General features: G+C 51.2%; 7 protein-coding genes across 7 annotated transcripts; 3 read left to right on the top strand and 4 right to left on the bottom strand.

Annotated features, from left to right (window-relative positions):
- Positions 1-965: 965 nt before the first annotated feature.
- Positions 966-2,678, top strand: BBBOND_0404550 (hypothetical protein; the record flags this gene model as incomplete). The annotated part of the gene is made up of 1 exon (XM_012914700.1): positions 966-2,678. The coding sequence occupies one exon, from the start codon at positions 966-968 to the stop codon at positions 2,676-2,678; it is 1,713 nt and encodes a 570-aa protein (XP_012770154.1).
- An 871-nt stretch (positions 2,679-3,549) lies between these two features.
- BBBOND_0404560 (40S ribosomal protein S28, putative) lies at positions 3,550-3,753 on the bottom strand (the record flags this gene model as incomplete). Its single annotated transcript, XM_012914701.1, has 1 exon — positions 3,550-3,753. One exon carries the CDS (start codon positions 3,751-3,753, stop codon positions 3,550-3,552), a length of 204 nt encoding a protein of 67 aa, XP_012770155.1.
- A 394-nt stretch (positions 3,754-4,147) lies between these two features.
- On the bottom strand, positions 4,148-4,776 carry BBBOND_0404570 (U3 small nucleolar ribonucleoprotein protein IMP3-like protein, putative; the record flags this gene model as incomplete). Its single annotated transcript, XM_012914702.1, has 3 exons — positions 4,148-4,457; positions 4,496-4,603; positions 4,643-4,776. The coding sequence occupies 3 exons, from the start codon at positions 4,774-4,776 to the stop codon at positions 4,148-4,150; spliced, it is 552 nt and encodes a 183-aa protein (XP_012770156.1).
- A 270-nt stretch (positions 4,777-5,046) lies between these two features.
- BBBOND_0404580 (hypothetical protein, conserved) lies at positions 5,047-7,075 on the bottom strand (the record flags this gene model as incomplete). The annotated part of the gene is made up of 3 exons (XM_012914703.1): positions 5,047-5,280; positions 5,328-6,301; positions 6,955-7,075. The coding sequence occupies 3 exons, from the start codon at positions 7,073-7,075 to the stop codon at positions 5,047-5,049; spliced, it is 1,329 nt and encodes a 442-aa protein (XP_012770157.1).
- Positions 7,076-7,144: 69 nt separating this feature from the next.
- On the top strand, positions 7,145-8,718 carry BBBOND_0404590 (-Mitochondrial substrate carrier family protein W; the record flags this gene model as incomplete). Its single annotated transcript, XM_012914704.1, has 5 exons — positions 7,145-7,157; positions 7,191-7,563; positions 7,689-7,915; positions 8,329-8,405; positions 8,506-8,718. 5 exons carry the CDS (start codon positions 7,145-7,147, stop codon positions 8,716-8,718), a joined length of 903 nt encoding a protein of 300 aa, XP_012770158.1.
- A 47-nt stretch (positions 8,719-8,765) lies between these two features.
- BBBOND_0404600 (replication factor C subunit 4, putative) lies at positions 8,766-10,090 on the top strand (the record flags this gene model as incomplete). The annotated part of the gene is made up of 8 exons (XM_012914705.1): positions 8,766-8,894; positions 8,935-9,041; positions 9,076-9,199; positions 9,377-9,511; positions 9,547-9,714; positions 9,758-9,829; positions 9,867-9,924; positions 9,963-10,090. 8 exons carry the CDS (start codon positions 8,766-8,768, stop codon positions 10,088-10,090), a joined length of 921 nt encoding a protein of 306 aa, XP_012770159.1.
- A 207-nt stretch (positions 10,091-10,297) lies between these two features.
- BBBOND_0404610 (DEAD/DEAH box helicase, putative) lies at positions 10,298-11,908 on the bottom strand (the record flags this gene model as incomplete). The annotated part of the gene is made up of 1 exon (XM_012914706.1): positions 10,298-11,908. The coding sequence occupies one exon, from the start codon at positions 11,906-11,908 to the stop codon at positions 10,298-10,300; it is 1,611 nt and encodes a 536-aa protein (XP_012770160.1).
- Between the last annotated feature and the right edge of the window lie 727 nt (positions 11,909-12,635).

A 12,635-nucleotide genomic window follows, 5' to 3' on the forward strand; every position in this document is an offset into this window, starting at 1 on the left:
AAATAGAGACCTTTGTGCGTGTTTGCTACGGTCGTGATGTTACGTCCAGCTGCAGGAGCGAAACAAGCCTGTTGCACTATAATAGTTTACATTTAACTTTGCATTTCGATTTTACGCTGTTTGATTTTAAGAAATTAATTAGCAGAATGTGGATGTAGGTCCCGGTAAATCAGCATTTCTAATCTGCACTGGGCTGCTCCTTTCCTCCAGCATTGCGTACAAATCCCCGTAAAAATAGAGTGAAAAGCTATTGCAGTGATGGGTAACATGCAGTTATCCATACTGTGATTCGACGATTGCGGTTGTGTTTCGAAGGTCGATATTATATTATCCGTCGCGGAAACATCGTGCGGACTCTTATTCAAAGTGGTGTTACACCAGTGTATGCTCGTTGATTCGTTAAGATTCATTTACCTTTTGTTTGTGCATGAGTATGAGTCGTTTACGGCTTTGGCACATTCTTGAATCAAGTACATAAACGTGTATAAATGTGCATCCTGAGGGCTTCTTTGCTGTGCATCGGTTACCTTATTCGGTATAGCGGCAGCAATCTTGTGGATTGTGTCAACTGTAATTGCAGTCTGACATAAGCGCGTTCGTAGGTTAGCACTTGGGCGTGAATGTCTGGTGTCCATAGTTGTCGGGGCAGCGAAGGTTTTTTCCTCGCAGCGGCTGGCTAGCTGTGTGCCGCCCAATAATTGGCTAGGTGACAGATGATGTAATCTCAGTGTTTCACATTGTGTTTGACGTGTAATTATTAGTAGAAAAATATACTAGTGTTATACATAGCAATAGATAATCCACGATACACAACATTTGACGTATAGAGTAAATCTATTTTTATACGAAGCATATGCCATTTTGCACGTCCGCTGTTCTATGACACTACGACAAAATCAATACACGTGTTATTTAGCTAAACGTGCGCGTGATTTAACTATTCTAATGTGTTTCATGGCATAACAATGAGTGTAATTGGTTTTAAATTAAAGATGTCTTGGTTGTTGAAACATTGCATATCTGCCTCTGTTTTGGCGGGGTGCATGGTGAGTGGCGTGATTCTCGACATAGAATCAGATGTTCTACCTGATGGTGTGGAGGTCTTTTACGGAACCTTCCCGAATGGCGGCATATACAGATTCATACGAGGCACTGATGAAATGATAACGGAGTCAACATACAGCGGTAGTAGTATGTACTGTTTCCTGTCAAGGATGGAACATTTGGCTTACTCTCATGTGGAGGATTTTCGTCGCGGTGAGGAGCACTATGTACGTTATTATATAGGGAGAAAACTTAACGGGCGCGTTATAATTCGTAGCAACAATGAAAAGCGTTTGGGTTGGGCAGTAAATCCCCAAACGACGTCAGAGTTGGAAACTTTTATTAGTGGTTGGGTTTTGCTACCAGTTGATGCGACAGGGGAATTGCCTCAACATCCTTTGATACATACCACTCGTGCACATTCCACTAACGGTTCAGTCACGTATAGAGTGAAAACCCAATTCCCCACAAATACTGGTTTAACTGTTAAAATACGTACAAGGATATACAAATTAGGTGAAATACATGTATCTCATATTAATGATATTTCACTTGGATGTACATCTATATTTCGCATAGCATGTGATTATTTCAAGATGTACATGGATGACGAATACTATCATATTGTCACAGACACAACAGATATCCAGGTTGATGTGACTGATATGCTGGAAAGGAATGTATCCGATGCATGTATTACGTCCCCGACGTCGAGCGGTCCATTGGGTTATAAGGGATCTGAAGGCGGCGCTCCATCATTCGACTTGACGTCACCGGAAGTGTCCGATGCAAATGGCCTGATAGAAGTAAATGAGGCTACACCTGGTGCAGCGCATATGGCTACGCGTTCGATTTACGTGTTGGTACCAACGCAACTCGGTTATGAACCTCGTTTTGAAGAGTACGCCACGTACGACCCATCAAGCAACACTGTTACTTACGACATAGACTTCCTGACTACGCATTATGCGCCGCAATGCGAAGGTAAGAGACGCACAACTATTTGGTTGAGGGCAGTGCGTGCCGTCGTACGGTCAGACAGCACTTGTGTGTTCTTCTGCGCTGCCAGTACGGATGCGCCAATTGATTCTCGTGATGACGCCCAGTCCACCGAATCTGTGTCAACAAGCACTGATGATGCAAATGACTTAGTCGATATGGACAATTTCATCGAACAGATGACGACGCCTGGAATGGATACCATAAGTGATCTCTTGAACGCATCGGATGTCGTAAATGATGATGTAGATGCCGGAGGTGCCATTAACCACTTGTATTCGATAATAGATGTACTGACTACCAAGCTAGACGAGGTTGTACCGAACTGGATGGATGATGTGGCAGCAATGGATTCTAGCGAGGTCGAAGACTCATGCGTCGAAAGCGGCGCATCAACTTCTTTCATGCCTCATACACAAATCAGCGAGGCAACAGATTCCCAAGACGCCGCCACCTCACAAAATGCGACAATGGAACATAACGTCACAGGCGTAGGGGACCAATCATCTGAATTGGCTGGTGCGATAAGTTCTGGAGGAAATGCGTGGCTTGACTATGAATCGTTGCTCGCCGATATCTGTAGTTATCCCGAATTTGATGTCCATGAACCGAGCCGCAAACGACTTCGCTTATAATGTGAAGAAGGCTATCGCAATGGGCGCATTTGTGCAGGCGCAGTATCTACGGATGACAGCTCTACCAGCGGATCTCTCATTGTCTTTAACGGTGTTGTGGCACATATAACGGCGAACGCTTGATTGCGGTGTAAATGGTCGCTTCGAATATCTTTAGTGGGATTTCCAGGCATCGGATGGTCTAGTATAGCAATCTACTCTACAGGGTGAAGCACATTGCGCTGGATACTCACATGGCGCCATTAATATCGCAGCTGAATGCCTCAGTCTCCAGACATACGCCGGATACAGCAGAGTGACATTCTCCAATTGCCTTATGCAAATATAGAGCCTCCAGTGATCGAGCGAGTCATAATGTACATGAGTGCCTTGCTGCCTTCAACATACGGGCCTGTGCCATGATGGGGCTTGCGCCGACAACTTGTGTGAGTCGTTGATATTGATTTTCACGACGCGGTCACGGTTTGCGGGTGCTGCGTATTTCGCAGCACGATCTCTTAACCTTTTCTTCATTTAATGAAATTCAGTTATTTCGTTGCTTGGTACATAAAAAAGGCCAATACAACAGCCTACCTTCTGAGTTGTACTTGACAACTGTTTTTTTCTGTGCAAACAAGCGGCCACGTCAAACCCGTCACTCACATACCCACCACACCGATTCCGTGACCGCCTGTCTAGCTTCCATATAACACATCGCTGACATTGAAACACGCATAGAGACAGAAACAACTAGAATAGTTTAACGTTTAAAGGGCGTAAGTTTTCTTCGCAGAGTGTCGAAAATATGAGGTGGATTTGATCCCCGGCGCTCTGCTAAGCGGTAAGGCGTCGCAATTAAACATGCCGTTTGCTAAAATTGAGACGCGACATATCACCTAAGCCTGCGTGCTTCCCTTTCGGTTTCAAGCAGGGCGAGAATGTCGCCCTCCCTGACTGGACCCTTCACGTTGCGGATGAGCACACGGCCTTCCCATCCGCCCTCTCCCATGAAATCCACGCGGACTTGTGTAACGCCACCACGGCTACCAGTCCTTCCAAGCACCTTGTTGACCTTGGCGAGTTTGGGTTGTTCCATCTCGATGTGTTGCGTGAGGCGGACGTTCCTCGACCTTCAACGAAATATAGGGCTGATATGGCGATATCCACGACGTACGCAGTGTAGCTTTTGGTATTTTATAAATGCTTTGAGCCAATGTCCACCGCTGTGGCTCGTTGGCCTGCCATTTCCGGTCTTCCCCACCGCGCGGTCCCCATCGCTCGCGCACAAGGGCCATGTGCAGCGGCGTTTTACAGCGACCCCTTGTAATTTTGACAAGGCCCGTGCTAATTTACTGCGCTGGCATATAAATCTACGTCGGTTAGATAACGGCCCGCGGGTTACGCGATTATACTACTAAGCCACCGAACACGGCTTGCGCCAGGATACATGGATTGGCAGATGCCCCAATTTGCTTTTGGCGCTTAATTTACTAGTTTCCCAGCAGTTCGAAATCGTCTCTGGCGCCGGTGAAGTCGAGTACCTTCTCCTTTATCCTGGAGCCCTGGGCCCAGGTGATGTGGTCCTCCAGCTCTCTGGTGACGTGGTACGCGGGGTTATTCACGATTTCAAGCCCAACCTTGATGTGCCCTTGCTCGATGTACGTGATAGCCTGCTTGAGATGCTCGCAGAACTTGCGCTGCACGAGAACCGTGGCAAGCCGGCGCCTGCAAAAAACGCTGGCGGATAGGCGCTCGCACAGCTCCAGGTTGCCGCGTACACTTATTAGCCCCATCTGGTACCTGCGTATCATTTGCATCTCCGTCTGCTTGTTACCTACATTTTTTCCAGCAGCGCGTCCGTCATTTTTATTCGGAATGCATCGTCCTCTGGGAGCTTCCTTAGCTCGCTGACCAGTTTGGTTATCTTGCCTACGATTTTGTTGTACCTGTTGGGCCGGAGTTAAACGATTGCGGTTGCCGCTTACTTGTGGTAGTCCTCCGGGTCCTGTATGTAGTACCTCCGTAAAATTTTGGTCTCCCTATGCGTGTCTACTCGCTTCCAGTCGAATAGGTTGACCTTCTTGAGCAATTTCTGCTCGTGGTACTTCAGCTGCCTCATTTCGCGGCAAATATTTCCGCTTCAAGTCACGTTGTCGGAAGGTCGCCAGCAGCGCTGTGTCCCGCAGGGTTGCGATATAGCTGATTAGTGGCTGCAACAGAATCAAACCCGCTTCATCTTATTATTTTGATGGTCAGTAGAATCTCTCACGCTATCCGGCGCTACAGCTCCACCTTGAGCACCACCAACGCGACCCTCGGCCGCCAATAACCAATGAGCCGCAGTCGCGAGTTGGTGGCCACTTAGAGTCGAGGACTACATTTATGTAATCTAAATCAGCGTTATGTGTGAGTACACAGCAGCGGTATCGCCTCGAATTAGGGTGTTTTGTAAGACTGGAACTGCGACCTGGTGTTTCAGAGCGTTCACGACTAGAAGGCGGCCGTGGCGGCCGTCAATCAATGGCATCGCCTTGTCTAACAGTACAGTACCAACATTGTTTTCACTGTGCACTGCGCGCGTTGAGTTCTTATCTAGTGTGTAGCTTAACGTTAATGTCGCCTTCTGCAGACTTAGAATGCCACCATGGAGCCATGGAACCGTTCCATTACCCCCTTTATGGGTACGTCCAGCGGTCTGTTGAATGCGCTATCTGGCGACTTTGCGGTTCTCTTGGCGTGCGCCACGTCGGCGTCGTTTGCCCTGATGAAGAGGACCGGTGGCGTGTATCCGAGCTCGAGTTTTCGCGCCAGGCAGAATCTGACCTTTTTCTGCGCCTTCTGCAGCATTTCGTGCACGCGCTGGTCGTCTTGGCCACCCCCGATCACGGTGTAGTAGCACCTTATTGTCGCCTTGCCGCTGGTCATTTCCACCCTTTCGAGCGAAATGGACGCCCTGATGTGCTCTCCGAGTATGAAGGAGGGGTCGTTTGCCGTAATTATTTGTTGCAATTGGTCCTTGATCATGGCGTTGATTCGAAGTCGCCTCCTCCTGACGTGCCTTGCGATCGGGTCGACGATGACCCCGTTGAAATTGGGCACCTTGGCCTTGTTGATTTTGGTGTTTTCCTGCTTCTCCTCGCGCATCTGCGCTCGTATGCGTGACACGATCTCATCGAATCTGTTTTCGCCGACCATGGCGGCAGCCCTGGGGTCGCCTTCGTCGTCATCCATGTCATCGTGCGTGTCGGTCACGTTTTGCATGTGACGCAGGACGTGTTTCGCGTCCCGCCTAGGGTCAGCTTTGGCGCGACCTTTGTTGAGCAGGTTAGCCGGGTCGGCCAGTCTGGACTGCGCCTCGAACCGTTGGAGTGCCTGGCGTTCCTGGTGGGTCAGGTCCTGCAGTGCCCTGCTCCCCGCCCTCATAGATTCGAAATTGCCCTGCCTTTCGAATTCTGTTCTTACGTTTTTAAAGTCGTGCGATGTCCTGCCGTCATCGGCTACGTGTTGCTTTTTGTCCGTGCGCTCTCCAGCCACGTTGCATTCTTCCGGGTCCTTAGAACCGGGCTTCTGGCAGTCCAGTGGCACTCCGGTCACTCTCTCGAAGAAAGCGTTTATTTCGGCCGATTCAATATCGTTGAGGAGTTCTGAAGCGTGATGAGATTATGTTTACACGTTCGTTGGACGTAAATGAGCCCGGAACACGTGCATCGCGTATTGCTGCAGTGTCAACACGCGTTCTGCATCTCGTAACAGCCCGCGCCGATCGCCCTCCTGCATCTACACCGGCAACCGCACGGCTTCAGCACGTCGACCGGCTCCCTAAACTGCTGAGCGGCAACGACTGCTACATAGTTGCGCCAATAGATTCCACTGGGCGTTTGTGGCTACGCTGTTCAAGATGGCCGTTTGACCACGCCTTTCACAACTGTTCAGCCATACCCGCGACGCCATGTGACTAGATGCAGTCAATGGTAACATACGATTCCGTTACCGGTGGAATCACATGCCGCCGCCGAGTGACCTAACAGCCGTGAAGTCGACTACTTTCACGGTAGTCGACGCTGGAGTACCCTATCGCACATCAACGACCGCAGCAAACTTCGCCACCATAGGCGAGCAGGGCCGTTCTGCCATTAGGTGTGCGTGGTTGCCACGTCGGCCTCAGCCGCGGCGTCTGAGCTACACATCGCCGTACAAACGCCAGTCAAAAATAAGGGGGGCTGTAGCAGATCGGCGCGGCTGCCTGTTACTACTCAACGTGTTACCGGTCGCTCATCCATCCGTCGCGCCAACTCACCGTCACGGTGTCTGATCTTGTACTGCGATTGGTTGAGGAAGCTCCTCTGCAGCTGCCTCTTGAGGATGTCGAACCGGTCGACATGACGTCGTAGAAATGCCAATTTAGTGAGGGCGATCATTTCGGCAGTTTTTAGCGACTGCGTGAGTGCTGCGGCGGTTGGCCTGCTTCGGAGGAGTCTCGCCGTCCGATGGACCACCTCGGTAGGTGTCGCTGTAGCGATGTAAGATTCGCAGTAAACGTGGTGTGTGGAGGATTCGCGGGCTTCGTGGCAGACGCGCTGCTGTATCCGCTCGACACGCTGAAGACCCGCAGCCAGTTGACGCGTAACCTCCAGGTTGAGCGTCGTCATATGCAACGTCTCCCACGCTATCGCTCGCTGTACACTGGCTTCTTCGTTCTAGCGCTGGGCGACGTCCCGTCAAGCGCTGTGTTTTACGGCATCTACGAATTCACCAAGGAGGTGCTGTCTGATCGCAACATCAGTGAGTTCCCGCTAGAGCTGCGGCATGCGGTTGCAGGCTTGGGAGATGAGGGCACAAAGCTGCCGCTTCCCCTGGTTCACCTGGCTGGGTCGTCGTGCGGCCAATTCTGCTCGCTGTTGATACGGTGCGTGTGCGTGTACGTGTACGTCGTGTTTTGCGTCTGGAGCTTCGGTTGTTTGCCTACTGCGTTGCGTTAGACGCGGACTACGCCGGTTGGGCGCGCCTTTGTTCACTTGTCACACGCCTCAGGAACCCGTTTGAAGTCATAAAGCAGCAGATGCAGGCTGGTCTACACCCCACTTCCTACGCCACGTTCCAGTCCATCCGCCGTGCTCAGGGGTACCGTGGCTTGTATGCCGGCTTCTTCCCGACTCTGATGCGCGAGGTGCCCTTCGACGGGATACAGTTCATGCTGTGGGAGCGCTTGAAGACACTTGAGTCAGCGAAAAGTTCAGTTTTGCGCATTTGGCCCATGGGTGGACCCTTACGTCACCGGCGTGCATGTGGCTCACCTCTTGGTAGTGTACGGCGTGTCTTGACATGTTCTAGCCGAATGCATGTGTGGCGCGTTGTGAGGGTGTGGTAGTAGCACGTTGTGCCGGGGTGGATGCTGGGTATATGCCTGATCGGCTGCCGGGTGTTTAATGGGTGTTTGGCGCACGCCTGCACCTCGTTCCCATGATGTGGCCTCCAGTTCATGATTTGCAATGCTTGTTGACCGTACTAGGCACGATTTGATTGTGCGCACTGTTTTCAAAGCGTTTCAGGGCTGTCGGAATCTATCGCTTGCAGGGCTAACGTGTCCAGCAGCACCGGTGATGTCGTGGTGTCTGCGCTGTGCGGCTCGTTTGCAGGTGACCCGCCGCTTCGCGCGTACAATAGTGTGCAGGGGGTTGCGCGGGAATCGCAACGGTGCCGCTGGACGTGGTGAAGACGCGGCTCATGACGCAGGGCTCGTCACGTATGGTAGGTTCTGTTTCGTGGCGTTTGTACGCGTCGCTATGCCTAGCCGTCGTGCGGCGACGCCGCAAGCTTACACTGCGTGGCGATTTCCAACTGAGCGCAGTATTCGTCCGCGACCGACTGCGTATGTCGCATAGTACGGGAGGAAGGTCTGCGCGCCCTGTTCTCCGGCATGTGGATTCGAACGGCGTGGATAACCCTCGGCGGCTTCATCTTTTTTGCGAGTCTGGAGCTGGGTAAGCTAAAGGTGCGACCCCTGTTTCGGCCTGGCGAGGATGCGTCGCTGCCTCAGGCGCCGCGCGCCCATGCGGCATAGACACAACTAACGATAGCACACACCGTGGTCATTTCGAATGTGCCGCAATGACTACCGATATATGGATAGAGAAATATCGTCCCAGCTCTCTGAGCGACGTGCTCGGTAACCCCGAGATCACGCGCCGTCTCGAGATAATCGCAAAGGAAGGCAACATGCCTAACCTCCTGCTCTGCGTGAGTTTGGGCGCGCATACCACAGCCATAGTGCCTGCAGGGCCCGCCTGGCACTGGGAAGACAACGTCGATTCTGTGCCTGGCGCACGAAATGCTGGGAGAGCACTTCAAGAACGCGGTGCTGGAGCTGAACGCGAGCGACGACAGGTAAGGCGGCGGTCAGAGTCACGCAAATGCGCAGAGGTGTGGACGTCGTGCGCGAGACGATTAAGAACTTCGCGAAGAAGTCGGTCGTGCTGCCTGAAAACAAGCACAAGATCATCATTCTCGATGAGGTGGATTCCATGACCGAGGCGGCGCAGCAGGTGCGTTAACAGCGTTATGAGACCGCTTATGCATTGTTGAGTCTATTTTGTGCGCATTCTACCGTCGGCGTTAGAGTACTACCTTAAATCAGCACATCCAATTTTTTGCCGTGCATTCTGTTGCCCGTTCTTTGCATCACGGTGTTATTAAATCGCGATGGTGTCAAGCATTGTCAGGCTCTGCGCCGCATCATGGAGATATACTCCAAGACAACCCGGTTTGCGCTGGCGTGCAACCAGTCGACCAAGATTATCGAACCCATCCAAAGTCGCTGCGCTGTCATCCGCTACGGCCGGATGAAGGACGAGATGGTTGCGTTTTTCGATGGGATTAAACGACGTTGCAGATACTCAAACGCATGGTCGACATTTGCAAGATGGAGCAGGTTCAGTTCACTCAGGATGGCATGGAGGCGCTGCTGTTCACCGCGGACGGTGACATGCGTCGCGCGGTGAACAACCTGCAGAACGTTTCCTCGGGTTTTGATTTGGTGACAAAAGAGAACGTGTTTAAGGTACGAATGGTAGACAGGCACGCATTGGTTAATGCGTCCGCAGGTTTGTGATGTTCCGTCGCCCGACCTGATCCGGAAGATGCTCCAGGATTGTCTCAATGGGCAGTGGCGTCCGGTACCGTTCATGCACGCGCGCAATCCATTTTTAACAGGCACACGAGAAGGCGTTGGAACTGCTTGCGTTGGGCCATTCTCCGCTGGACATTGTCGGTGGGTATACACGCGCAGTCGCTTTCAGCACTGTGCAGTGACAATACGTAGCGTGATCAAGGCGTTCAAGGCACCCGAGCATGTGCTTTTGGAGTTCATAAAGACTGTCGCGTTGACCCACATGACCATGGTCGGCGGTCTTTGCAGCCAGCTGCAGCTGGAGTAGGTGTTGCCTTGGGGAATGAAATGGCATTCAGCAAGTTGCTAGCTACGCTCTGCAAGGTATCTCTGGTCATGCGCAAAAGCTAGGGACCAACCCATATACAACAGACACGTTTATCGGTATCTCATTTATGCGAATTATTCTGCACACGATATTTAGCGCGTGAGCTGTGCTGGCGTTTGGCACCGGCGGTGCCCCCACCGCGTCAGTTTATTTCTTCCTCCGCTTGAATGTGGGTTGTCGTTTGCGTGGAATCTTGTGTTTCTTCCGTTTGACTCGCAACTTCGATGGCGCATCATTGGTTGCGCTTTGTTTTTTCTGTGATGGACGCACATTGGCGTTTATCTTCTGCTGTAGATCGAGCACGGTCGCCCGCAGTGGGTCGTTCACGAGGTACTTGGGGAGGTGTGAAAGGTGTTTTTTTTCTACCGTGAGTTTTTTGTCATCGTTTTTGACCACCGCCTTGAGTAGTTCTTCGTCACGTTTGCTGAGTGTGGTGACAAACGCTTCTTCGAGCAGGGCGCTCTGGCGGAGCGCCTGTACCTGACTCGTCGCCACCAACCGCTTGGTTACACCCTTAACCACATCATCCACACGGTATCGCATACTGTCGAACGTGCCCTTTTCGATTTGCAAAGGCTCTATTTTCCTCGAAGCGTCTGCAAGCAGTCCCTCCAATAGCGGTTCATCCGCTGCGGTGATTAACGTGACGCTGCTCCCTATGCTCCCCATGCGACCAGTACGCCCTATCCTGTGCGTATACACAGTAACATCAGCAGGCGCGTCGAAGTTAATGACGCACTGCACCGACTTGAAATCCACTCCTCGCGTTGCGCATAGCTTGTCGCCTCGGGCGTCATCCGCAACCATGAGAACATCTATACTGCCCTGGTTGAAACTGTTGAGCAGCGATTGACGCATTCTCGGGGAAAGCAATCGGCTGAGTGTGCGAGATTCAATGGAGAGTTTAGCCAACAGCGTCTTAATCAAGTATGCCCGTTCATCTGAGTTCGTAAATATTAAGGTCGGATATGGCACCGCATCCATTTTAAGTAGTGCATATAGGAGTAACAGCTTGTCTTCCTCGTCCACCTTTACATAAAATTCGTTGATAGATCCCATTGATGGTGTGAACTGTGCTTCTATGAACTCTGGTTTGTACAGAATAAGGTTAGCCAGTGCTCGCACATCTTGGTCCAAAGTTGCGGAAAGCATGATAGTCTGAAACTGCTTGCGCCTACCGAAGTGCCTCAGCACTTCAGCCAGTTGTAGGGTTTCTTTTTTAAAACCAAATTCGAACAGGAGGTCTGCTTCATCCAGGACCACCTTTTTCAGCGAAGCCTGATGCTCTTTAGCATACATAATAGCGTTTTTAGGTTTCGTGACTACCACGTTTGCGGTTGTCCCTGCAACATCTGATCCAGCCCTTACAGTCACTCCATTCCTGAGAAGCCGATTTAGCACTTGAATGGTCTGTGCCACAAGCTCTGATGTAGGCACAACAATAAGCACTATCACATCACAAGCTCCAACAGCATCATCCAAGTTATATAAAAAGTTTGCAATAGGAACCAGCGCGGCTAAAGTCTTCCCCGATCCAGTTTGCGCCTTGACGAGTATATCCTTTCCTGCGAGTGCTTGCGGTATGGCCTTTGTCTGTATGTCTGTGAATGTGCCGTATGAGCCGGCCAGCGCTTCTACGAGCGTCGGGTGTAGGCGGTGTCTGCCAAATTGCAGAATGGAGTCGTTGTCGCCGCAGGATTCCGCGGCAACGGACGGCGGTGTTACCGTCTCGTCGGCGCTTTCCTCAAACGAGACCATACCGATTCAAGCGTGACACACAGTTGCATATGGACAGTGCATTCCTGCCGCGACGGTTGTCGTTTGTGGGTCGCCGCGCTGCAGCGGACCCGGGCGCGGGTTGACCGAGACCACCAGAAACACACACCAAGGAAGTCCACAACCGCCCGTATATACGTTAAACATATCATATGGCAGGGTCGTGTTAATTGTTGTTGGTAACACCGGTGATGCCGTTCACTCATTCCTTGAGTGTGTATGTGCGTGTCTAGGTAGTTGTTTACGGCGTTGGCTGTATTATTGCTATCTGGGCGTTGCCTTGTGTGACACCAAGCGCGTTGAATGTGTTACCGGTAATCATTGTTCATTTTTGTCTAGGTTGTGTTTAGCGTTTGTTGTCTGCGGCGTGTTTGTCAGCCTTCGGCGCTGTGGAGATTGGCGTTGTGTTGCGTGTTATCCGGCATCGCATACTGTTTGCACATGCTGTTTATTGTGTTAGTTTTCGGCGAGTGATGTGTTATAGACCTTTGCCATAATACCTGTTACTATATTTTTGTGCTGCGTGGCTGTTGTGGAATTCTTCGTTCTGCCTCGGGACTAGCATACTGACGTTATGCACGTTCCCATAATCGAGTTGACAGCAGCGGTATGATCGCATTATGCCACGTAATGCTCCACATGTAGTCACTAGAAAATTCTCACTGCTTTCGCCTCAGCAGTTAATTTAATAGATCCGGCGCACTGTTAT

The sequence above is a fragment of the Babesia bigemina genome, assembly GCF_000981445.1.
Source record: "Babesia bigemina genome assembly Bbig001, chromosome : V".
Classification (NCBI taxonomy): Eukaryota; Apicomplexa; class Aconoidasida; order Piroplasmida; family Babesiidae; genus Babesia; species Babesia bigemina.